This window comes from Astyanax mexicanus, chromosome 6, assembly GCF_023375975.1.
Source record: "Astyanax mexicanus isolate ESR-SI-001 chromosome 6, AstMex3_surface, whole genome shotgun sequence".
In the NCBI taxonomy this organism is placed as follows: domain Eukaryota; kingdom Metazoa; phylum Chordata; class Actinopteri; order Characiformes; family Acestrorhamphidae; genus Astyanax; species Astyanax mexicanus.
Genome location: NC_064413.1, coordinates 15,250,183 through 15,276,955, shown reverse-complemented (window position 1 = coordinate 15,276,955; position 26,773 = coordinate 15,250,183). Strand labels below are relative to the sequence as shown.

The window sequence follows — 26,773 nt, the reverse complement described above, 5'->3', positions numbered from 1 at the left end:
AGACTACTGGTGCAGCACTGATGCTTCTGATGGCCTCTGAATTTGGTCCAACCCTCCTGCGGTTTGTTCTTCTGTCAGGGACAGAAGCTCTCCCTAACAAAACTCCTCAACATGAACTGACATGCCAGAACACTGGTTCTTTAATCCAAGGAATAATATCATAGAATAATTTGGAGAGTAATGTAAAAAATGCTAGATCAATGTGTGTGTTTTAAAGAATGATAAAAGTTGGTTTATATAAATAAAAATTAAATAGTATAATGTGTAACTATATAAACTGTTGTTTGAGAAGGATTTGATGTTTTTGTTTATTTTTATTTGTATATATTGTTTTGGAAATTGTCTATTTTTCTAAATTATTTTTGGGATAAAATGGGCAGATATTATAAGATTATTTTCTTCTTTTTGCTGCCTTTCATTTTATTTGTGATTTGTATTTTTTTCTTCTGTATATACAATTAATTTTAAAATAAAATCCATATACATAATGATACATAAAGATACCATTGTTGCCCTGAAATCAGCTCGCACACACCCGACCTCTCTCTTCCTCTGTCACGTGACCCCGCGCGGTCGCGCGCAAAGCACACTAGACACACAGCAGCAGCAGTTCAGTTCAGCGAGTCTTCAGCACAGCACGCACGCCAACAGATAGGCTTCTTCTCCCCCGTGTCCCACCAGCCAGGTAACATACACATCAAGTAAAATCCTACCGTTTGCCCTCTAAGCCCAACGTGAAATCATTTTGTTGTGCAGTAAAATGTCTCATAGTTAATATTGTATATGTATTTTATCAGTTGGTGGTGTGAAATTTTTCCATTAAAAACTCACATTTAGAGAATTTTACAAATAAAAGTCAAATTTCATTCAACATGTGCGTGTAATTTTTTTTAATAATGAAGTTTTCCACATGCGCTAAAAAGTGCCCTTTTTCCCCCTGAGCACTTGCCTCCCAAAATGTCTGTGCAGGCCTATATATATGCTAAGAGGCAAAGCAGCCACTTTCAACTGAATTTAAGCAGGTAAATGCAATGCAATACTAATGGACGCAGTTCGATTTTTTTGAGCTGGATTACTCCCTTATAGTTGGTGACTGTCTGTGAGCACCATGCTGGTTAGATAGGGTAAGAAATTTGTTGTATTTTGCACTGATCTGTTTATCTTGTCTGTTACGAAGCCTAGATGATCAGCATGTATGTTCTTCTAGTGGAGGTATTAAGGTACAGTGAATGGATCATCCCGTTGATCAGCCTAATTTTCAGATACGCACTCCAACTCTTGTGTCGGGACCAATATCTAATCCTAACTTCAGGTCAGTGTATCACTAGTAATTAGGCCAATTTCGATGCAAATAAATCACCTTCTGTCCTCCTGAAAGGTCACACTCATTTCAGACTCATGATAAAGGATTGTCTAGAACATTTACATTGTGTTTGACCCCATGCCCCACTTCTCCACATGAATGTCAGATTTTGTGGTATAAGGTGTGAATATTCCAAGCTTTAAGTCCCCGTATTCGGTATTCATGACTGCAGTGTGGAGAGAACAGTGATTTTAAAACAAGCCAAATTAAGTGTTTGTGATATTCACATTAAACGTTAACAATGTTTATAGGCATGGACACACAAACAGTGGTGATTGGAGCTTAGATTAAGCAAAGTAATCCAGCCCGACCCTCCCCGAGCCTGTGAATTAGCTAGCGGTTAGCGGCTAATGCCATCTAACAGCACTAAACTGAGGAACCCTGAGTGTTCCGGTAAGCCAGGGCGATATTAGCTAGCGGTTTGTCCCACATAGCTTGTTTTAACACAGTAAACATGCAGGCTGCAGTTCAATATACTTGCCTCTGAACGGCCGAAGACCTAGCGCCCAGCGAGGTTAGCGGCTAATGCTAATGCTACTCCAGCAGTGCTAGCCAAAAATAGCAGCAGGCTACAGGCCAATAATACTCACTTCGGAACGGCCAAAGAACTAGCACTCCGTGTGCTTAGCGACTAATGCTAATGCTAGTGTTGCAAAATATAAACAGTAGCTTTGGCCCTGTGAAAGTGAAAACTACTGAAGCAATACGTTGACAGGAAAAATACTGCAGGCTAATAGGAAAATTATGTAGATTAGCATTTTTTAACAGATTTCAATTAATACAACATTAAAGTTGCCAGCCAGCCAACTATATAATAATGCAAATAAATAAAATATTGCAAAAAAAAGTATCTGTGTTTTCACTATTGAGCCATAACTGTTTACCCTGGACCTTCAGTTAATCAAAAATTATCGAAAGTATAATTATTTCCCCACACCTCCACCTTCGCACGCAGCCGCAGGCCCACATATCCATGCCGGACGAGCAGCAGGCACAGCGGCCAGGTGAGCCGACCCTCCCCGATAGCAGGTGGCTAATGCTAGCGGCAAAGCGCGTGCGATAACAAGAGAAAAACACAACAATACTTTCCCCACTGTGTGTTCATGTGTGTTGCTCTTAAAGCAAGCTAACATGGAGGCAACATGGAGAAGAACTCAATTACTGACGCAACTGAGCAACTCAAGCTGCTTTTGTCAATAAAGAATTCTGTGCTCCTCAAAATGATCATTTATTAATCAGAAACAAGACATTTCTTTGAGGTCATCACCCAGCAATAGTACAGGCTAGAAATATCAAAAACTTGTTTAAAAAAGAGAAAATGGTACATCTTGATTATACTAATTTCTGTTAACCACCCTGTAGGATTTTAGAGTGTATGTTGGCATTAAGCTAAGGGCAATGCACTTAAGTTTTTTTTTTTTTTTTTTTTTTTTTACATTTTTTTATTTATTATTTTTTTTACATAAATTTGGTAGCTATAATTTACATGTATGCCTATAATTTTTGCTGATGCTGTTCTCTAAATGTAGTTTTTGCCATCTTGTCCAAGGTGTAGCATGGAAATCTTGCCTGGTCTGCCAGCCAAATCCTAGTCCATGCAAACAGTAATTCTTTTTTTTTTTTTTTTTGACAAATGCAGTGTTCCATACACTAATATTCATTTTTACCTATAGAAACCTTATTGGGAAAAACAAGTAATCAATGATCACTTTAAACAAAAAAGAAACTAAATGGATAAACCATCCTTCTTTGAAAAATATGAGGCAGGCTAATTCATGCTGTATCTTAATAAACTCCGGCCGTATAGACTTAAAGAAGAAATCCGGTGTAAAATGGACTTGGTGTGTAGTGAAAAATAGTGAGTATAAACTTTTGTGGAACTGCCCACCCCCGTTCATCCCCAACATTCCAAAATACAGTGCTTTTATCTGATGCTCCCAACTGGCTTACAATTTAAAAGTTAATTTAAGAGCATGATAAAAAGACAGCTAATAACTCTTTTTTAATTTCAGGGCCCTCAGAATTCTACCAGTGAAGTGTGAAGGTACTTTGAGCTTGTTAATGGTGTAAAAATAGCGATTTCTCCCTTTTTACTAGAATTGAAAGCCTTTTCAGGGCATCGACTAAAAGCACTGTATTTTGGAATGCTTTTTTTTTTGGAAAGTCCATTTTATATTGTGTTTCTCTTCATAGCTAACCATTTCTATCAATTTAATAGTTATTTAACAGTGTATTTTTTTTTCAGTTTTTCCACAAAAAATGTTTATGCAAAGTTTCGTTCTAGCAGTGACATTAAAAGTTAATTTGCATGAATAAATGTCTGGGTGAAAAAAAGCATTTCTGACAGATTTTTAAATTGACTTTTTTCAGTCATACCAAATTAAGAATAACCATAATTAACAGCAGGCCACATCTGTTTTCATTTCTCTGTTTTTTTTTTGTTTTTTTCCTTCGTTCCTCTCTTTTCTCCAGTCTCTGGTTGTGTACATGTGCGCCCTGCTGGGGATTTCAGACCCTGGCGTGGTTTTAATGCCACCAGCTAAAAGTTCCGCATCTGAGATGGGGCTGTAACCATGGCAACGGGGATCAGGGGTTGGAGGGCGGGTGTAGGATGAGAGTGCGGGTTTGACAGTGAGGATAATCTGTCCATGTGTGGAGAACACACACACACACACACACACACACACACATACACAGAACGCTTTTCACTTCGACACTCTAGTGGAGACACCTAAAATAAACACACTTACTCTCACGTATTTGTGTTCAGTTCACTCAAGTGTTCAAGAGTGAGGCCATTGTGTGTATTTCCACTAGTGTGTGTGTGTGTGTGTGTGTGTGTGTGTGTGCGCACATGTCCTCCCCGTGGCTGGTGTCAGGGAGAGCCTGCCGTCTTAGGTCAAGCTCCAGTAGAGCCGCCTGTGGATGCTGACAGGTGATTGGCTAAGAAAGCACACGAGGGGGAGGAGCACACAACGGCCCCCCACACACATCATCAGAGAAATATGTGGCACGTCTTTACTTCCAGTCAGACTGAGACGCTCACTCAGAGGAACGTGAAGAAGTTTGGCGCAGCTGTAATTGCAGTGTGATGTTGGGCCGCTGTGTGTTTTGCCTGGAAATGCTTGTAGGTTTAGCCGTCCAGGATGTGAAACTGTTGCTTCAGAGCGGCACACTCCCACAGAGTGAGCTCACGACTCCTTCTAGCACCACGTTTCTTCACCGCAAGAGCAGAAACCCCAAGGACAAACAAGAGTGAAAGATGTTGCATAGCTAATGGGAGTAGTAGCAGCTATCATAAAGCCTAAAACCTTTTTGTTTCAGGTGTTTTTTTTTAATAACTTGTTTATTTTCATATTATTTTTATACCTATTTTAATCCTTTAAAATGGACATCATGTATTTTCTTTATTTTTTTTAAATGATTTGCATATTTGATAACACTATTTGAGAGGTGTTGTCCACCAGAATAGACAATGTACCAGCCAATAAACCATTAAAACAGTAACTTGGCCCCGACCACTGCACTGGAAAAACAGTAATACTAGAGCCATTGACGCAAAGTAACAACTAATTTTTACTAATTTACTTTGATTTAGAACACATTTTAGTGATTTTTTAAAAATATATATATATATTTTTTTAACTGTTTAGGGATGGCTTATGAAATTAAAAGGTCAATATGAAATCTACAATATTACGCACAGGCTTCCAATGCAATGGAAATAATACAAATGTTTTACTTAAGTAGGTATATTTTTCTATAGAATTTTTTTCTATCACTGGAGATAATTCAGGTCTGAAAAGGATATATTCAAATATTAAATTAATTGTGCTATTGATCTAAAATCATATAGTCCAGCACTAGTTAACCGAAGACAACCAAATCCAGGTTAACGTATTTTCAGTGTTACCGAAAACTAGCTGTTTTCATATTTTTAGCAGCGCAGCTTTTTTCTCACTCACTAAGTGTGGGTGCGTCCCAATTGTGTGCTAGTTACTAAAGCTAACACATTTTTAAGTATGAAGTATGCAGTATACACCGAGTTTCAAATTATTATGCAAGTGGTATTTTTCTCAGATTTTCTTAAATGGTCAATGCAAATGACATTCAGTGTAAGTCCTGACCATTTAAATACAAATCCAATTTTATTGAACAAACCTCCCAATCATAACAGTAGTGTTTTTAAAAGTAAAAAGCTCAAAATGCACTGTTCCAGGCCACAGGTTTCAAGCAATATGGAAAAGAAAAAAGGATCTCTCTGCTGCTGAAAAGTGAAATAGTGCAGTGCCTTAAACAAGGTATGAAAACATTAGATTTTTCATGAAAATTGAAGCGTGATCATCATAAAGAGTAAGGTAATTTGGCTGATTCAGAACACAGACATGTTTGTGTAGATAAGGGCAAAATGAGGAAGATTTCTGCCAGACAAATTCATCAGATTAAGAGACCACAATGTAAAGCCCATTTGGCCAAAGCATAGAGCTCATGTGACCACAATGTAGTGCCGATATAACCACAGTGACTCACAGCCCAAGTGACTGCAACATGAGTACCACAATGTAACCTCTACATCAAAAAGGGGTGGATATATGGGTGGCAACGGGAATTTTCTCTTTATGCTGATTAGTTGACCAGTGAGCTTTCAGTGTGGGTGTGGTTTTGTAGTTTGGTTTGATCTAGCATGAAAGATTGAAGGTGTTTTCATATTGCAGGCGGTATGCCATGTTGCTTTCCACTCTGCAGGTCACTAGCTAGTTTTAGTGTCTTGTGCTGCTGCTGAAACCAAGTTGCCTTCTGCTGATAATAGTCATGTTTTAAAAAAACATGACAGTTCTGTGAGCAGTGTTGTAAATATAAATAAATAATTTTTGGAAAAAAAAGTTGGGGTTTGAGGCCTTAATGCTATTGTTAGCTCCCTAAACTTTAAAATAAGGCACATTGTCAAAAAAATGTCTATTTTCATACATAAGGAGCACTGGATTATAAGGCGCTAGGGGTGGGCGATATGGCGCTGAAATAGTATCACAATATTTCATGGTATTTTCGCGATAACAATAATTTTGGCGATATGACAAAACACTGAATTAAAAAAATATTTCCAAAAAACACTACTGCAACAAAATTATTTCTTTTTTTATTGCATACAATATGATATGGCACACCCCTCATAAATCCATGATTAAAGTAATTTAATTGATACTGTACAGATATTATCTGTAATTTAGTAGATATTAAATGGGAAATGAGAACGGTGTGAATTTTTCTCTTTTGCTAAATACAGCCAAAACAAAAGTAGTACCTTGATGTGATAATTAAGGGCGGGTGAAATGGCACCATATTCTAGGGTATAATTTCGTTCACGATATTCAAAAATGTTGGCAATATTATTGCGTACGATACGATTATGGCACACCCCAATAAGGTGCATTATGCGACACAGTAAATGCGCAGACTACAGTCCGATATACTCGCCTCTGAACCGTGAAAGAGCTAGTGTTTAGTGCAGTTAGCGTCTAATGCTAATAATGCTCCAGCCTCTGTGCTGGAGAACTAAACTCCACTTCAGCAGAGTAGCTTTACTGCTCCTTACAAAATTACTGGTAAAAGTCTTACACAAGGTGCACCGGATTATAAGGCGCACTGACCTTGTACTGCAAAAAAATACAGTAGTGTATATAGTATATACTTTCTTGTATTAGTGAAGATTGTGTAGTAGTACACATTTGGGACGAAGCTATTTCTCCTTCAGTAGCTAGAATGTCCAGTGAAGGCTTAGCCTGCGTTTACACTAGCAGTCGATAAGACGCTCATGTAGCCTCAAGTTAGTCTCTTGTGGGCGTGTTCGTGGCTGCTTGCTCTGTTGCAGGTGAGCACATACCAAGAATGGCTGGTTAGCACCGAGGCTAATCTGGCAAGCTACCTATCGAGCCCTCATCTACTTCCATTCACCATTTAATTGCCTCCAAATTATCCCTGTATTTGTGCAAAGTTGCATCATATAAAGCAGAAAAAGCAGAATCAGCAACTAAAAGGCTTTCTGTCATGTTCAGAAGCGCACTGCTGGAGATATATGAACATGGTTCATGGTGACCTAGTGCTGGTTGGTATACCGTATGAGAAACTTGAACCGGTACACGTTTTTCCCATACCACCATACCGCTAGGAGGCGCTGTGTAGTGCCGTCAAAGAAGCCTCACACTCCGTCTTGCCTGCAGCAGAAACATGAGAACTGAACTCCTGTAGCTCCTGCTGTTATTCCTCACAATATGAGTAATTATAGCCCTGTTTAAATATATATAAAAATATACTGCAAAGTGAAGGATAATATTAATACACACTGAACTGAATGTATTAGTTCACTGGAGAACGAAAGGAAATTGTGATAAACTGATAAACAGCTGCTTTAATACTTTAATGCCTTTTAATAGCTTCCGTAATAACACACTGTAAATTGATATTAAACTTGTGTCTTACTTGTGCAATAAAGCTTTTATAAAATATATATTTTGAATACTTACATGTTAAGTATTTAGGTTCATTTATGTGTTTATGGAACTCTTTAAAATATTCAGTTTAGTAAAGGTAGCCATGTTAAATTTGTTGGCGTATCTCTTTTTAAGGTTAATATTCTTCAGCTGTTTTTTTTTGGCTAATAAGGTCTGATTTTTTCATATATTGTGCCATTTGGTGGGACAAAGTGAACCCAATAGAAATCAAAGCCTTAATTTAAAGCCTTAGTGTTTTATATTATATGTTCTTCTAACAGTACAGTAACTCACAACCCCATATTAAAGCCCAGTCATGCAAAAATAAAAAATGAAAATAAATAATAATGAAGAAAATATTGTTAACCCGTCTGAATCTTGCAAAATACCATGATATGCATTTTTGGTCATACTGCTCTGCACTAGCCTGACCTTTAGGATTTCCACAGCCTGCATCATTTTTATCTTTGACTCTCTCTCTCTCTCTCTCTCTCTCTCTCTCTCTCTCTCTATCTCTCGCTCTGTCACTTACTCTTTCATTCACTCACACACAGTCACATCTCTTTCTCTCTCTCACTCACTCACACCCTCTGCGCGCACACATACACACATCAAAAGAATCTCCTGCTCTGTGCTTTATTTATCTATCTTTTACCAGTCCCCCTTTTCCTTTTTTGTGGAGTGACTTCATACAGTCATGTCTCTCTTGGCAGGAGCTAAATCCGGACTGTTCCGATTCAGCTGGCCGACCTCATTAAAGTTAATCGGAATGATCCTCGGCCTCATTACACTCCATATTAAAACACAGGCTGAGGAGTTCTAATGACCTCTAGTGATCCCAGTCCAGCACTCAGGTTGTCTGATTTTACACCACTCATGTCATCAAATTCAAACTGTGTCTGTAGTTAGCAATATATATATAAAAAAAATATGGTCACAACATTTTTAGGGGTTGTGGCTCTGCGTATTTGCACCTTGCGCAACTCTAAACGCAAAAGGCATGTGCTAATTCTCTTAATTAATTGTTGGTGTGTTTTTGAGTGTAACGTTTAATAAAAAAAAAAAATCAGCATGTCACTTTTCATTCCCTTAAGAGGCAAGTGAACTCTGACTTTGGTGGATTGATATTTTAACAGTGCAGTGCTTCTGCATTTTTCAGCAGAGGAAACTGACCTACTTGTTCAGCAATGGTATATTGTATTCCGGTTATTGTTGGTGTAAAAGTTTGCATCGCTGCCACAGCACGGGCACAAACTATGAGTTTGTGCACTGCTACGTGTTTGTGTGTAATAAGCAGGGGTGTTCATGCATTTTGCATGCGCCTATTTACAATTTTTTTTTTTTGCCAAGATAGCAATGAACATCTGGTTGTGGATGTATTTCAAGGTTAATTTTAGTGGTGCATCTGAATATCTTTGTTGCCCTTGTATACATGTTGCCAAAATACGCTGTAAATATCGAATGTTAAACCCAGTCCTGTGAATTTTAAATGTTTTAAATTGTTACTAGTGGGTGTAAGAAAATAACAGCTGTGAGCTCATTGTGCAGGTAATTTAGCCAAAACCAGCATCTGCTCTTTGTCCTTGTTTGATGAATATGTTGGTTTTAAATAGTTTAAATGGTTCAGTCTTTGAATTGAACCCTTTCAGAGTTAGTTGAGTACACATCTCTGTTGAAATTCTGTATTTATCAAAATTCCCATAAATAATAAAGATGTTAGTTTGTTTGTGATGTCCATCTAATCACACAGCTCGTGGTTTGATGGAAAGTTGCTTTAGAAAAAAGAAGGATGGGGTGTATATGTGTGCTAATGTGTGTATCTTTTTTGCTGTAGGCACTGGCGTCACATCGTGGATACCTCCTCACAGCACGAGTACCAGCCAAGGTAAACACTCCCTCACTGTGTTCTCGTTCTCTCACAACCCCCCCATTTCCCCATGATGTCAGCTGTTTACAGATGTGGCCCTGCTGCTCTCCTTTGATGTGTGCGTGTGTGTGTGTGTGTGTGTATGTGTGTGTTTCTGTGTGCCTCAGAAATTACCAATACATTTATTTCTCTGCCTTGTAAATTCATTCTTTGACATGGTTAAAATTAAATAAATTACGATAAAAACAATTGGTAATATGTAAAAAAAATGGGTATGTATATATATATATATATATATATATATATATATATATATATATATATATATATATATATATATATACTTGCAGCAGCTGATAAAAAAAAAGTACTACAGGAAAACCTGACATCATTAAAGTGACTTGGAAATTGCTAATTTTGTGTGCCATGAATATAATGCTAATATGCGAACAAAATAATACAATTATTTACATCAACATAAAAGGTGAGATTTATGTGATAATTGTAAATTATGTAAAAAAAAAAAAAAAGCTAAGTATTCTACAATAAAACATGAATGAAATCAAAGTACTGTTTCACAATCAGGAGGGGTGTCTTTCCTATGTGTCATACAATGTGTAAAACTGATTAATGGCAGGGCAGAAGCATTTTCTGTTTGTCTAGCTTTGGAACAGAAGTTATTTTTTTCTGTCTATAATTTGAGTAAATTGTATTAAAAACTACACCAGCAGTAAAACTGTTCTACACTATTGTACCGTAGTTGAACTCAAGAGTTATTATCCGATTTACATGTTTGTTGAGGCGCTATTATGGATATTTGAGTCATTGCACTGCAATCTTTTCCTACATGATATACAGCACTGAAAAAATAAGAGACCACTTAAAAATGATGAGTTTCTTTAATTTTACCAAATTGAAAACTTCTGGAATATAATCAAGAGGAAGATGGATGATCACAAGCCATAAAACCAAGCTGAACTGCTTGCACCAGGAGTGACATGAAGTTATCCAAAAGCAGTGTATAAGACTGGTGGAGGAGAACATGCCAAGATGCATGAAAACTGTGATTAAAAAACAGAGTTATTCCACCAAACATTGATTTCTGAACTCTTCTGAAAACTTTATGAATATGAACTTGTTTTCTTTGCATTATTTGAGGTCTGAAAGCTCTGCATCTTTTTTGTTAATTGTAGCCATTTCTCATTTTTGCAAATAAATGCTCTAAATGACAATATTGTTAATTGGAATTTGGGAGAAATGTTGTCTGTAGTTTATAGAATAAAACAACAATGTTCATTTTACACAAACATATACCTATAAATATCTAAATCAAAGAAACTGATTTAGAAACCTGTTTTTTTTCTAGAGCTGTTTGCTCACAGACTCAGACTGATGAGAGAAAAAACTTACCACTGGCTAAAATCAGCATCTCTGATAAAAATATATGAAAGTAATTAGAGTGGCCAAAATTGAGAGTGACAAAAATGGTTGCTGTCAGAAATTTATGTTTGTGGCTGTCATGCTGAACATCCAGTCAGAAACTTTATTATAATCGTAGTTTATAATTGATCAAATATCATATTATGCCCATATCTTGCAGCCCTTATAGTTCTTATCAATGCAACTCATTTTATATTCAACTAATTTTAAATGCAACTTAAATGAATAAAACACAGGGGAGCCTCAGATGGAGCAGCGGTCACTCTGTGATCTCACTGTGTTTCCTGTGTCTTTAGAAGAGCCTTTCTGCTCTCTGATCCTCAGGATTAGAGTCCCAGTTAAAGTCTGACCTCTCCAAGACACTAACTGGCCACCCTTAACCTCTGACTTCTCTAACTAATCCCAATTAGCCCATCAGTTCAGCCTAGAAGTTGTGAGGTCATCTGGTCAGCATGATGTCACAGCAGGGCTCTAGACTGCGTGTGCATAGTTTTGAGCAGTAAGCCGATCAGCTGGATTACTACACAGCTTTAGAATACGTTAGAATCACATAAGGAATCAACTCTTTTGAGTGAATCATTCCTCACGCTTTCTATTTTTATTTATTTGGCCGTTGAATAAAGAGACGTCTAGGATGATTTAATGATGACTCAAGAGCTGTGGAATTCTCTCTCTATGGTCCATTTCAGAAACACACACACACACACACACACGGTGGGTATGATATTGGATTTGAACAAAATATCCTGTGGTAGAGGTTTATTGGGTGCAGGCGCATTGGGTTCAGTCCAGTTTATCAGTCTGGCTTGTTGCTGCTGGCTGGATACACACACACTTTCCCTCACACATACATATACATGCGCACACACACACACACACACACATATATACACACACACAAATATATACACACACACACATACATACACACACATGCACGCACGCCTCCTCAAATATTGATTTGTTTTCTTTTTCTTCACATCTGAACCCACCTTCAGGCAACCTCAGACAGGCTCTCAATCCCTTGTTGTTACTCATTGCTCCCTCACTCTCTCGCTCTCTCTGTCTGTCTGCCTGTCTCTCTCTCGCTCTGTCTCTCTCTCTCTCTCTCTCTCTCTCTCTCTCTCTCCTGTTCTGTAATCACTGAATCTGTTTGTTCTCTGGTGCTCTACTCCTGCATGTTTTGAGAGTGATGCTCCAGGCAGAGGTTGAAAATATAACCATGTTAGTTATAACTGTGTGTGTGTGTGTGTGTGTGTGTACGAGGGTCAGTGTGTGTTTTAAGTCTGCATTTCTTTGTGTGAGTTTTATGATCTTTCTCTCTTTCTCTCTCTCTCTCTCTCTCTCTCTCTCTCTCTCTCTCTCTCTATATATATATATATATATATATATATATATATATATATTTAGATATTTAGAGAGAGACTCTTTATAAGTATATGTTTGTGTGTAAAATAAACAATGTTTATTCCATAAACTACTGACATGTCTCTGAAACACAAATTTAAAAAAGTAATGCAAAGAAAACAAGTTCATATTCATTTAGAAACAACAATACCAATGTTTTAACTCGGGGAGAGTTCAGAAATCAATATCTGGTGGAATAACCATGATTTCTAATCACTGCTTTTTTGCGACTTGGCATGCTCTCCACCAGTCTTGCACACTGCTTGTGGATAACTTTATGCCATTCCTCGCTCGAACATTCAAGCAGTTCAGCTTGGTTTTATGGCTTGTGATCATCCATCTTCCTGGAAATTTGGTTGGCCATCATGCTGTCTTGATCTGGTGGTCCTTCATCTACACCTTAATTGATCTAGCTGTGTGGCATGAGAACATTGTTCTGCTGGAAAAAACTGTCCTCACATTTGGGGAACACTGCCAGAGCAGTGTTTTTCCAGGATAATCTTATATGCGGCTTAATTCATACGTCCTTCACAAATATGAACCTGCCCAATTCCAGCCTTACTGAAGCCTCACCAGATCATCACTGATCCTCCACCAAATTTCACAGTGGGTGCAAGACACTTAGGCTTGTTTGCCTCTCCAGGTCTAATTCTAACCATTAGACGACCATGTGTTGTGTTTTTGACTCATCAGAGAGTCAAAAATAATCCAAGTAGTCACAGCAATATTAAGTGTGATTATATGCAATTAATGCCACTTGTTTTGTTTTTTTTATAGACAAGTTTTTATAGTGGATATTTCAATGTAAATAAAAGGATTTATGTAAAAAAAAATCAATTATGTTTATATTAGTGGTGTCAATTAAACTACTAGTATATTAGTCCTTCTACCTTTCCATAGAATCATCTGCAGCCAGTTTCCTCCCGGTGGGTGATTCAGTGTATTCATCAGTATTGGGAGTTTTGGCAGGACAGTCAGTGTGTTAACCTGCTCCATATGTGCTAAACCCCCACAGTTTATTCTCACTCCCACCGTCTTCTCATAGACAGACACATTACATTTCCATCACTCACACAGACACGGGAAAAAACAGTCCAGGAGCGCTGAAACCACTGAAACCACAAATTCTGTATAATCATGATTGTGTGAGTTGTGTTGCTTTATGTGTGCTTCTTTAGAGTGAGACCTGTGTGTGGTTTGTATTAGATTTCTGTGTCCAGTATTGTTTATCATGTCTTGTCTGTTTCAGGTGGAACAGACGTTCAGCTATCTGGAGATTCAGGGCATCACATGCAACAAACCCACACAGGTAAAGAACAAGCGCATCATTACAGTACTGTGAATCAGAATTAATGACAATTCTTCATTAGTGCCACAGTGGAGAAATTGTTACAGCAGCAAATGGATAGTACAGCACACAGAATCAGATCATATAAAAACTCTTCTTTACATCAATATTTACTTCATTTGCACTTGAAAAATATGCACATAAATATATAATTATTATGGTCTGTTTAAAACATTTAATTCTGCACCCTGATTTAGTGTTAAAATCACTCAGCCAAGCAAGACCAAATGCTCGACTTGAGCTGGATTTTCAGCAGGGCTGTCAGTCAATGTCTCTCTCTCTCTCTCTCTCTCTCTCTCTCTCTCTCTCTCTCTCTCTCTCTCTCTCTCTCTCTCTCTCTTTCTCTCTCAGTTTGTGCTGGAGTATGAGAGGGGTCAGATCTCACTGAAGTTGGTGTCTGTGGAGGAGGTGAATGAGCTGGTGGCTCACATCGGTAGCTGTCTGCAGAGGATCTGCCCCGGCCTGTCTCCTGTGTAAGACTCATTAATAAAGAAGAAAGTGTGTGAAAGACTTAATGGATGGACTTAAAGCTTAATGTGCAATGTGTTCCCCTTTCTCTCTGTCTCTCTCTCGCACTCTTGCTCTTTCTCTCTTTCTCTCTCTGTCTCTCTCTCTGTCTCTCTCTCTCTCTCTCTGTCTCTCTCTGTCTATCTCTCTCTGTCTCTCTCTCTCTCTCTCTCTGTCTCTCTCTCTCTCTGTCTGTCTCTCTCTCTCTCTCTCTCTCTCTCTCACTCACACAGTAAGGTGATGAAGAAGTTGTCCATGGAGCCTCCAGAGAGGACCACTGCTCTCCAGAGCACCTGGGAGAGTCAGAGCTCGGCAGAACCTGGACCCTGTGGTAAATATACACAGTGTGTGTGAGACTGTGTGTGAGACTGTGTGTGAGACTGTGTGTGAGACTGTGTGTGAGACTGTGTGTGAGACTGTGTGTAAGACTGTGTGTAAGACTGTGTGTAAGACTGTGTGTATGACTGTGTGTGTATGACTGTGTGTGTATGACTGTGTGTGAGTGTGTGTGTGTGTGACTATGTTAGAGCTGCATGATATATCGTTCAAGCATGATCATCGTGATGCGAGAATGCGCAATACATTTTGCGCACAATGTTTTGATTCTTGACACAGAAAGTAGATACACAGCGCTGTCTCTGTGTCTGTGTGAGTGACAGGCTGCTGCTGCCTGATAGCGTAAGGGGCATTGTTTAATATTGCGACATATACTGTTAAAAAAAGAACATTTGCAACGTTAATTTTTCCAATATCATGCAGCCCTACTGTGTGTGTATGTGTGACTGTGTGTGTGTAAAGTTGACTTATTGGACAGAGTGAGACTGATAGTTCTCTTTTCTCTCTTTCACTCTTTCTCTGTGTGGGAATGAGTGTGTGTTTAGTGTGTGTGTGTTTTTCAGTGTGTGCTCATGATTCATATGGGTCATAATTCTCTTTGTTCCTCTAGGGGGCTTTTCTCAGCAGTACAGGTGTGTGAGTGACTGGCTCGGCTTGCCGTATAGAGAAGAGGTTCAGTGGGTCAGTACACACACACACACACACACACACACACACACTGGTCTTGCTATTATTCCATTTGTATGGAACAATAACTGTAGCCTATTTATAGTGCCAAATTTTTATGTCAGTTTTTGACTAAAAAAGAGGCTTTAGGGCTACCAAAATGTCCTTACAAGCCCAAATTATGATATAGGTAGCAAAATGTGCACAAACACGTACACACATACAAAACATTTCAGACATTGTTGTCTCATCATGTATTCTTATTGTGAGATGCTAATTTGAAGGCGTTCTAATTGGCTACAGATTTGTCTTATTGACCCCAAATATAGGTGATAAGAACACCTAAGATTATGGTACTGGAGGTTAATGCAATTTATTTAAAAATATAATAGAGTTTACTTAGTCAAACAGTAATATTAGTCTATTAGGCTTTTTTATAGTTACATTTTTTTCAGATTAACAAAAACATTTTAATATCAAACACCATTTAAAGTACCATTTAAGTATTTTTTTTTTTTTTTGTTAAAGGAAAAAAAAAAACTATCCAAACCAGTCCAGCCCTGTGTGAAAAAGCGTTTACCCCCTAAATCTGATAACTTGGATGTGCCACTTTTGGCGGCAACGACTGCAATCAAGCTTTACTGATAACTGGCAAAGAGTCTTTCACATCTCTCTGGAGGAATTTTGTACCTTCTTTATAGAGTTGGTTTAATTCAGACATATTGGAGGGTTTTTGCATAACCAGCCTGTTTAAGATCATCCACAGCTTTTCAATCAGACTTTAACTAGACCACTCCTGAATATTCTCCTTCAGGATTGTCTGGTAAACAGCAGAATTCCTGGTTCCATCTATTACAGCAAGTTGTCCACCAAAGCAGCTCCAGACCATCACACTACCACCACCATGTTTTAGATTTATTGTGATATTCTTTTTCTGGAATTATTTGTTAGTTTTATGCCAGATGTAACGGGGCACACACCTTCCAAGATGTTTGTTGGCAAATGTGAGATGGGCCTTTGTGTTAACTTTTTATATTTACTCTTGTTATCTTTGTCTGATATTAAAATTTGTTTAATAATCTGAAAAATGTAAATTAAACAAAAAGCAAAAACAAAGGAAATCTGTAAAGGGGCAAAAACCTATTCACTGCACTGTAAGTTTAAGTAAAAAGTAGTGGATTTACTGTTCATTAAAACATATCCAGCTCTTTTTGTGTTTACATGACCAGATTCTTCCTCTACACTGTTCTTTGCTTTAACTGTATTATGTTATTTCTTTGTGGGTTTTTAGGATGTAGATACGATTTATCTGACGCAGGACACGCGAGAGTTAAACCTACAGGACTTCAGCCACCTCGAGAACAGGTAGCCCATCTATCTTTTATTGTCAAAAAAAAATCACATGACATTGTTGTGTCAAATAAATCCTTCAAATAAATTACAAAATATTTTGTTTTGTTTCCACACATTTCATAATATGCTTTGCTGTTTGAACTAAAGCTTACTTTAAAAATTAGATAAATAAATAAGGTAAATAAAAAAACATTTTAGATTTGTTAGATTTAACATTTTAAAAGAGGAATGTAATGTGGAAGTATGGATATTTAGTGACACAATTACATTGACATATGAACAAAGTTGAAATAAAATTGTCTGCATTGAACTCCTGCTAAAGGAGAATCTTCATTGAGCACCTCCATGTTTATATATTTGCTTGTTTTAAAGGGCAGAGCATCTGTAAAATACAATCTCATCTTTTTAATTAAATCATCTTTTGCATATTCACTTAGGTTTACTTGCTATTTTCAGCCTGCACTGTGGATTTTTACTCAATGTGCTCAATAGACCACATGTACAGTACCTTATTTCTTGCACTATCAGGCACACTTAAATTCTTTTAATTTTCCCAAAAATAATCAGGGCACCTTATAATCCGGTGAGCCTTATGTATAAATTCTACCAGTCAAGTTGTAAGAAGCAGTAAAGCCACTCGACTGAAGTACAGCGTTATACAAGAGTTTCAGTGAAGTTTCTCCAGCACTAAGGCTGGAGCAGTATTAGAATTAGCCGCTAAGCGGTAGCTCTTTCGCTGTTTAGAGGTGAGTATATCAGACTATAGTCTGCACGTTTATCATGTTAAAACACGGTACATGGGACGAACAGCTAATATCACCCTGGCTTACTGGAACACTCAGGGTTCCTTAGTGTAGCGCTTTTGTGGCGGCATTAGCCGCTAACCTTGACTAGCGATTAGCTGCTAATGCAAATGCTGCACCCAGCCACAATGGAAATCTGGAAAACTAAGCTTACCGTAAATAAATAGTTTTCTGGAGAGAAAACTGTGTAGATTAACATCCAGTGCTCATTTGACTTTAAAAGAATTTTTTTTTTTTTTTTTTTTTTTTAAGAATTAAAGTTTGGTTTGCTTAACTTATAATCATACAAATTGGATAATTTTATTTTTTAAGCTTTTAGTTGAATTTTTTACTAATGTTGTAATTGTATATGATGATTAGCGTTATAGGTCCCACCACTCAGCTGTGAGACCTGCTGAATTACTGAAATACTAGTGTCCCATAATCCTGGGCACCTTGTGTGTGAAAATAGACCAGAAAATAGACATTTACTGATAGTGAGCCTTATAGTGCGCAAAAAAATATGGTAACTGTGTGTGTTGATTAGTTTGAGTAGATTATGTATACTACACGCAACCTTTATAATTTTCAATTATAAATAAAATAATATGACCTAAAACATGATCATATTTTCGCACATGGTCTAAAAGTAGATAAAGAGAACACAGTTAAATGCTTAAGATAACATTATACTTGATCACTTATTTATTAAAGAAAAAAAAATCCAATATTACGTATTTGTGAATGGCAAAAATATGTGAACCTTTGCTTTGCATACCATTTTTGTTCAATGTTCTCTTGATAATGTTAATGTTTTCATGAATGTTAATATTAGCCAATGTCAGAGAGGCCTTTAGTTGTTTAGAAGTTACCCTGGGGTCCTTTGTGACCTTTTTGCTTTTTTTGCTTCATTTGTTTAACTAGGTTCTCTTTATCTACTATTGTGTAAAAAAAATCTGATCATGTTTTAGGTCATATTTTTGCAGAAATATAGAAAATTCTAGAAGGGTCCACAAAATTGAAATTCTGGTTATTATAAAACTTTCTCATAATTTTTCTTCCAACTGTATGTAAAGAGATTGTGTTCTACATATAATAATAATAACAGGTTTGGAAAATCTAAGGAGCAGTTATAATCCAAAAATAGGTATTATAGTGTTTTGAAATTAATGTCTATTTCAGGAACTACACTTTATAGACTCATATTACTTACTGTATATTAAGTCTTCCTATACAGTGAGGCTTAGTAACAACGAAATACGGTTCAAAGGGTTAAAGTATCAGAATCAAAGCCTCTAAGCAGCTCAGACTTGATCCATTCACATTCAGAAGGACGTATCTCATTTCTTGTGTGTGTGTGCTCGCTGATGTGTATGTCTTTCTCTTTCACAGGGATTTGGTAGCGATAATTGCAGTGCTGGAATTTAACCAGTGGTTCACCAAGCTCTCCACAAAGGATTATAAACTGGTGAGTTAAGCTGCAGCAGTAACTCAGCAGGCGTGACACGTGGAGTGTCGGGTAATGACAGCTTCTTTAAATCCTCCATTCACCGTCCTAACAATGACTGCTCAATCTTTCCGTCATCACATGACCCGCTGCTGCTGCTGCTGCTGCTGCTGCTGAGAAACTATGAGCTCAGTTCCTGACTGTCAGTCTGGACTATACGCTGCTTTCTATTTACCTCGGAAGTCAGAGCTGGGAGTGACACCTGAGTTAACATCATTTCAGATTATCAATGTGATAATTCATTTTAAATATAAAAAAAACACAACAGGTTTGACCGTAGTTTACCAGTGTTTATGGCAGTGGTGTGCAGTGAATATAGCGGCTACCCTTCTGCCTACAGCCGTTCAAGAAATATCACTCATTTATATGCCTACAGGACGCCAGAGCAGCCAAAACATTTAAGTACACATAAACTCACCAGTCAGGCAGCCTATTACTTAGTTTCACGTTGAAGGGCAGCCTTTAAAAAGGCTTTTTAATATAATATGACACAATATCTGTCTTATTTCCATGATAGTTAGCTAAATATTTAATTAATCCAGCATGCACGCTCCGTTTTACGACTAATCAATGCACGTAGCGTAACCCCTTCATCGGAGCGCAGAGAAGGGGTTAGACATTATTGTAGACATAAGTACAGTTGCTTCCCTCTAATGTAGGCCAGTAAGCCAAAGCCAAAGCCGTGGCAGTAAAGCACTATTAAGCTGAATGGAGCCCTGGTTGAAGGAGATTCTCGGTTAATTTGTATTAAGCCAGTTCCATTTTCTGTTCCACCTTAAATGGGCAGCAGTTACAGCCTTCAACATATTTTTCAGCCGTCTACATATTTTGACTCTGATGCAAAGTGTATATTTACTTTGCATACACTGTTGTTGTATTATTAAATAATGTGAAATAATTGTGAACTTCAGCTCTAATTCAAGTATCCCTGTTTAGTGAAGTTCTTTATACTGTATTATTTATTTTTTTATTATAGCAAAAAAACTCCAAAATGAAGGACTCAGAATGCAGAATAAAGCAAAATTGTTGTATAGCAATTTTGACTATTATTTTAAAGTCAGTGATTTTGTGAGTATATAAAAAAACACTGAGATTGTTTACCCATGGTAAAGGTTTACTTTACAGAGGATGACAGAAACTGACAAAAAATCTAAAAAAAAAGAAAAACAACACAATTTTGGAATATTTCCATTGGTCCATTAATCACAGCATGTAAGCACTATAAAAATAATAACTGCCGGATTACGTCAGTAACTGAGAACTGTTGAAAAGGAGATCATTAATATTTTTTTAGTATTTATCCGGGACAGTATGGTATCTTTTATATGTTTTTTTTGTGAGAATGATTGGGACAAATCTGTATCCTGTAATGGGACTGGTTTCCTTTGTCTGTGGGGTGATCCGTCTCCATGGTAACGCTTAATGGCTTTATGTCACAAGCTCTCGCTCGGGACAATAACTGAGGGTCTGGTGTCTCTGGGGAATCCTCTCAGGGATGGAGATGAGAAATGAGAGCTGCTAAAGGTGGATGGAGCCTTTTTTTTGGCTGAAGAAAGAAAACACACAATAAATCCATTAAGCTATTATTTATATTTTACTGAGAAAGTGTGATCGTCTGCTAAAGCTTGTTTGATGCCATGTTTCTTTCTTCAGTTTTACACTGAAGGCTAAAGTAGCATCCATTTCAAACAGATTTGAGAAGTTTTTACACTAGGCTTTTTTTTTTCCAGACCCACGTGTGCTTTAGTAGCCTGGGAGTAGTCCAGAGTATTAATCTCTGGTCCTTCTGAAATCTGCTGTGTGGGGTTTTTCTTTAAGCAGACTATGTTGTTATCTGCACCCTGTGCTGTGTGTGGGGTTGCGTGATTGGTTAATTCAACTTATTGCATTGCCTCCCTTTTAAGCAGTAAAACAACACGTAATGCCCAATTAACCCACACTTTTGATAGGACTGGAGAGAGGGAACTGTAATAAGCTCAGCTCAGCTTTGTGGAGTGAGTGTAGGTATTGACAGCATGCTGATAAGCATTCGTCTGGTGATGGCCTGCATTGATGAAAACCTTTTAATAACAGCTTCAGTGTTTGTATGTCAGAAGTGATGCCTTAAATAATGTGTGTGTAAAAACCTAAAATCTAAAAACGCCCTTCGCTTTTAATAGTGAATTTTACAACTGTCACATATGGGCTGAGGGACAATTGAAGGAGGAAGGCTGTTAACCAGGGGTCACAAAACAAAATCTGTTTTGGAAAATGAAGTGTAATAGGATGGAGTGCTACAGACTAGTAGCTCTCCAGCCCAGAGGGTTGTTGAACCCAATAGCAGAACAGTTGATCTAAAAGCAGGTAAACCCGAGAAGAAGGGAAAAAAGAAATAAATAAACACACCGCTCCTCATGCGGGATCGAACCGGCGTCGTCAGGGTCACAGTCCAATACACTACCGCTGTTCCAGCTAGTGAATTGGGACATGGTTGTGAAAAAACGCCCATATAAGGAGATAGGGAGCCCAAAAACGGGTGTAAAATCCATTACATTACATTACATTACATTTGGCAGACGCTTTTGTCCAAAGCGACTTACAATAGTGAAGTACAAAAGTAATAGAAGTTAAAGGCAAAACATTTTTAGATAGGGCCTAAAGGAGGTCAAAGGGAAATAAAGGGATAGAGAAGTGAAGGAGGGGAAGAAGGAAATGGGGTTAGAAGTAGTTAGTGTGTTAGAGGTGTTAGGAGAGTAAGTGCTCTTTGAAGAGCTCTGTCTTCAGGAGTTTATTAAAGATAGCGAGAGATTCTCCTGATCTGGTAGTGGAAGGTAGTTTGTTCCACCATTGGGGAACTCTGTATGAGAACAGTCTGGATGGCTTTGTGTGAGTGTTTGTTTGGTAAAGCGAGGCGACATTGATTGGAGGAGCGCAGCGGCCGGGATGTAGCGTAAGTCTTCAGGAGTGAGTGCAGGTAGGAAGGAGCTGTTCTGTCATCACCTTGTAGGCGATTGTAAGAGCTTTGAATTTGATGTGAGCATCAACTGGTAGCCAATGGAGCTCAATGAGCAGCGGGGTGACATGTGCCCGTTTTGGCTGGTTGAAGACCAGACGTGCTGCTGCATTCTGGATCATTTGGAGTGGTTTTACTACACAGGCCGGGAGGCCAGTTAGCAGGGCATTGCAGTAGTCGAGTCGTGAGATGATGACTGCTTGTACCAGGAGTTGGGTGGCCTGTTGCGTCAGAAACCAGCGTGAGACCAGACCTTTACTGGTAGCTGGCTTTAGATGCCCTAAGCTGTTCATCAAGACTATCATATCCTATCACTATTACTATTAGTGACTACTATTACTATTAAGTATACATTAAGTTGTTCCTTAATGATCAAATTGAATTGAATTGAAAAAATTCTAAAGGTTCATCAAAGAGCATCCTTTTCTTTTAAAAGTATTTTAACCAGTTCTTGAGCAGCGTAGTTGATGATGTGTTTAATTTGGGTCATACTTTGCTACGCTGGTCCAACAATGCGTCCTTGCTGCTTGCTTGCTGCTGGTCGACTAGTTTGGTCTTGCTGGCTTGAGCTGTTTAAGATGTTTGACCATGTTTTTTTTTTCAGCAGGAAAGTGTAAGAGAGGAGAGGAAGAGAGAGCAAAAAGAAGGGGATAGAGATAGACAGAGAGAGAGAAGAGTAAAATGATTCTGGTAATTGCTTTATCTAGAGAGTGTGTGAGCTGAATCAGGGAATTAGAAGTTCTAAGAGATTTAATATAAGCCAGGGAATTGTCAGCGACTCTCAGATCTCACACACTATGATCAGCTCGCCTTCAGTCTCTTCCACTCTGACTCTACTCTTGCTGTGCGTGATGTACAGTAGTTATGCTGGCTTACTGGCTCTTTTTTTTTTAGTGTTGGGAAACCAACACTACAACACTGCTTCTACTGAAATCAAGAGCATTAAAATGAGCTCTTCCTGGGTTTTGTTGGAACTGTTGGATGATCACCACTTACCTCATCACCTCATCATCTATTGCATGTGTACTAGTCTGGGAACCATCATACTGTATTTATGATTTAGTCTATTATTCTATACTATTACCTTTAGGATAATTTTGAAATACAGTGATACTATTATATCTATATTATATCTAAGACTGTTATCATACCATGAAAATCTCATACTGTTGCAACCCTAGTTTATACTGAAGCGAACAGTAAGAGCCTAATTGCACTTATTCATTCTAACTAGGGCTGGGTATTGTTTTAAATTTTTTGATACTGATATCAGTATGGTATCTTGAATTTGGTACCGATACTCGAACAATACTTTTTTCAATATCTTTTCCTAAATTGTGACCAAAAATACAAAATGTTATAATTATTCTCACACAAAGTATTTATTTAACAGCCGACATGATTAATCTCATTCTCACACTGTCACCAAGATATAGGGCAGCAAAACTGTGAAATGATTTGAACCATTTGGTAAAAAGATTATACAAATATTTAAAAGATAATTGAATAAATGTATTGCAATTATTATTACTACAATTATTATATTATTATGTTATTATATACAATATTTTATGTACACAATCACTGTTTTTTTTATTATTAATGTAGAGGCTTTAAATAAGCCCATGTTAGGTTTTTGCCTTTACCTTCGCTATATTTTATGCTTTTTGCAGTTTGTTTGTTTTTTTTTTCTTGTTTTTCTGCAAAAATAAAAATTCTAAATTCAAAATTAATAAACACACAATGAGCAGGATTGTGGCGCTTTATTAAGAACAAAAACAGCAGCATTACCTTAAATGCTTAAACTACAAATATTTTTTTCCTAAGCATATTACTGGATGCATTTTAGTTTTTAAAAGTTCTTTTAAGGAATATCAGCATTAGATTGGCAGAATTAAATTCATTTTTATTAGTGGTGTCAATCGCTTTGGAATGATTTAAAATCATGTTTCATTTTTTAATGCTGAAATTCCCAGTATTGTTGTGGGGGACAGTGATAATAGTGTAGTCTGGCAGACTAGAGCATTTTGAACTGTATTATAATATCACAGAGGAGAGAGAGAGAGAGAGAGAGAGAGAGAGAGAGAGAGAGAGAGAAAGAAAGAGCTTGAGAGACAGAGCGAGCAAGAAAGAAGGAAAGACGGCATAAATGAGAGCGAGGTACGAGCACCTGGGAGAATTTAGCACGGTGGCAGTGTGTGGACAATTTGAATGATCTGCGTTTCTGTGTGCGCTCTCCACTTGTGTGCATCGGGGTGCTGTGGCGTGGTTGTTTTTACCACGCTGTGTGAGTTCTCCTTGATTGCTGTGTTTTTGCACGTTTCATGCAAAGTATCTAAAACAGGCACCAATTTTTTTTTTCTTTTTTTTTTTTTTAAGACTTTCCGGGATTTGGAAGTGCTGAGACATTTTGATTGGTGCGTTTTTGTTATTGAATTTTGTTACCCAGCCCTAATTCTAACACAATGTATCCCTCCCCCCACACTCTCTCTCAGTAGGGCCTGTGGTGCAGCTCTACCATGGGTCCTACTCCCACATTCAGCAGCACTTGCCCACATTGGCACATTAGTCTTGTGACCCAGTATACACTTTCTTTTTTTCTTTCTTTCTTACTTTACAACTCTCTCTGTCTCTCTCTGCCTCTTTATAGTCAGCAGGGACCCTCCCCGGTGAAGCAGTGGTCTCGTAGATAATAAAAATGTATTCAGAAGAGCAGTGTGTCTCCTCTGTACATTCAGAGGGATTTTTTGCCCCGTCCTGTGCTGTCTGGCGGCGGCTGGGAGAACTGGGTCAGCTCTCAGTCGACTTAAAATTTTTATTCCAGCCTAAATGTAGTGTCATCTTCAGGAGAGGACAGAGACTGAGAGATGTGCGGTGTGGTGCTCATCACGTGCCGTCTCCCAGCGTTCCTCCTGTGAAACCTGCACCGCATCCCTCAGAATAAAGACCTCTTTGTGCTGAGCCTGAAAGCAGGGGATCCGAAACCGAGCAAGAGGCCAAATCTGAGGTGTGACTTTGAAGGGTGTGAACTTTGTGTGTGTGTGCTGATAAAGTAATCTGCTCTGTGGTAAAAAGGAACTGTCCCTACTTTTTTGTGTTTTGGTTTGTGTTGTTATTCACCTGCAGTGCTCCCCTGTACTCACACAACTGTATAAACTAGTGGTGTCAATTTCACGTTTAATCAGATTAATCACAACAATATTCTGTTATTTACTGTGATGAAGCACACTTGTTCTTCTGCAGACACATTTTTTTAGTGGGTAGTGTAAAGATTATTACCCTTACAAAATGTCCTGTTTATTTCTTTTACTTCTTTTCATAGTTTTTCATATTAAATGCAATGAAACTCAATTTCCCAGAATCTTTTTTTGTTTTTGCTCCATTTATCTGTTAGTTTCCTCTTCAGTGCGACCAATGGGTTGAGTGTGAGGCATGATTGCCATATTATTAGCTAATTACTATTGAGAAGGGGTGGGCCTAAGGAAAGGGAAGTTCTGGGGAAGTTCTGTTTTAGTAGCATTTGCCACTCTATATCTTAATTTTGAAGAGTTAATATACTTTGTATTGGCCGAAATGGCAGTATTCCTGTACGTTTTAGGGAGACTGAACAGTTTAAGTGGCAGCTCAGCCACAGTTGTAGGTTTTTAGTACAATATGCATCACAGTACCGGGGTTACGAAGAGTGGGACCAAGAGCACAACAATAAACTGTATGAAATTCAACCTTTGTTAAGACAGAAAACCTTCAAACACAACTCAAGATCAGATCAGACAGTTTACACAAGATGCCGTATAGGCCACTCAAAAATAACACATGGACACCTTTTAACAAACACTGAAATACCATCTTGTCAATCGTGTAACACCCCACTAACTATAAAACACGTCCTCATCGACTGTCCAGCCCATAACCATATAAGAAAATTTTACTATCAAGAACAGAACATAAATGACCTTTTTGGGAAAAACCCACCCGGGAAGATTTTAAAGTTTTTATCAGATCTTAATCTTAAACATCAAATTTGACACACATGTAGAGGCTTATGTAATATTTAAATCAGCTGTACTATATCTACGCATTTAAAACCAAGTGTATGCCACAAATAGCCAAATTTGTGCTGGAGTGGTAATAAAACCCCAACAACCAACCAACCAACCAGGGTTACGATACAATATAACAAACCAAAATACCAAAAGAATGAAACATTTAGGTGCTCTTTTCTTGGCTGCTGTTAACTTACAGTTTCTGAGGCTGCTAACTCTAATGAATTGAACCTGTTGAAATTTTTCACATTAACTGACTGTCATTTATTAAAGTCATTTTTTTCTTTACTTAGTTGAGTAGTTTTTACCATAATATAGATCAGAATGTTACTTAAGTAGAGCTATTCAGTGTATACCTGCAACTCTACCTCTTCACAACTTTACAACTGATGCTCTCAAACACATTAAGAGACAAGAAATTCAAGTAATTAACTCTTGATGAGTTCAGCACAGCTGTTAGGTGAAAGCCTCAGTTTCAGGTGACACTTCCTCATAAAACTGACTGAGAAAAACCAACCAAGATGTGCCAAACTGTGATTTAGAAAGAGGTGCTACTTTAAAGAATCTAAAATATAAAACATGTTCTGTTTTTTTTATTTTCTTTTTTTTTTTTCTGTTTACTCATGTTTTTCGAAATAGTTTGGATGACTTCCAAATTTTTAATTAATGAAAAA

General features: G+C 37.7%; 1 protein-coding gene across 2 annotated transcripts in view; it reads left to right on the top strand.

Moving 5' to 3' along the window:
* Positions 1-26,773, top strand: part of LOC103035048 (F-actin-uncapping protein LRRC16A) — a 224,526-nt gene that overhangs the window by 59,018 nt on the left and 138,735 nt on the right. For both annotated transcript variants that reach the window (XM_049480062.1, XM_022674094.2), the window contains exons 3-9: positions 9,686-9,736; positions 13,815-13,874; positions 14,265-14,386; positions 14,654-14,751; positions 15,367-15,437; positions 16,714-16,787; positions 18,950-19,025. In XM_049480062.1, coding sequence (XP_049336019.1) covers positions 9,686-9,736; positions 13,815-13,874; positions 14,265-14,386; positions 14,654-14,751; positions 15,367-15,437; positions 16,714-16,787; positions 18,950-19,025 — 552 coding nt within the window. The remainder of the gene's footprint in view (positions 1-9,685; positions 9,737-13,814; positions 13,875-14,264; positions 14,387-14,653; positions 14,752-15,366; positions 15,438-16,713; positions 16,788-18,949; positions 19,026-26,773) is intronic.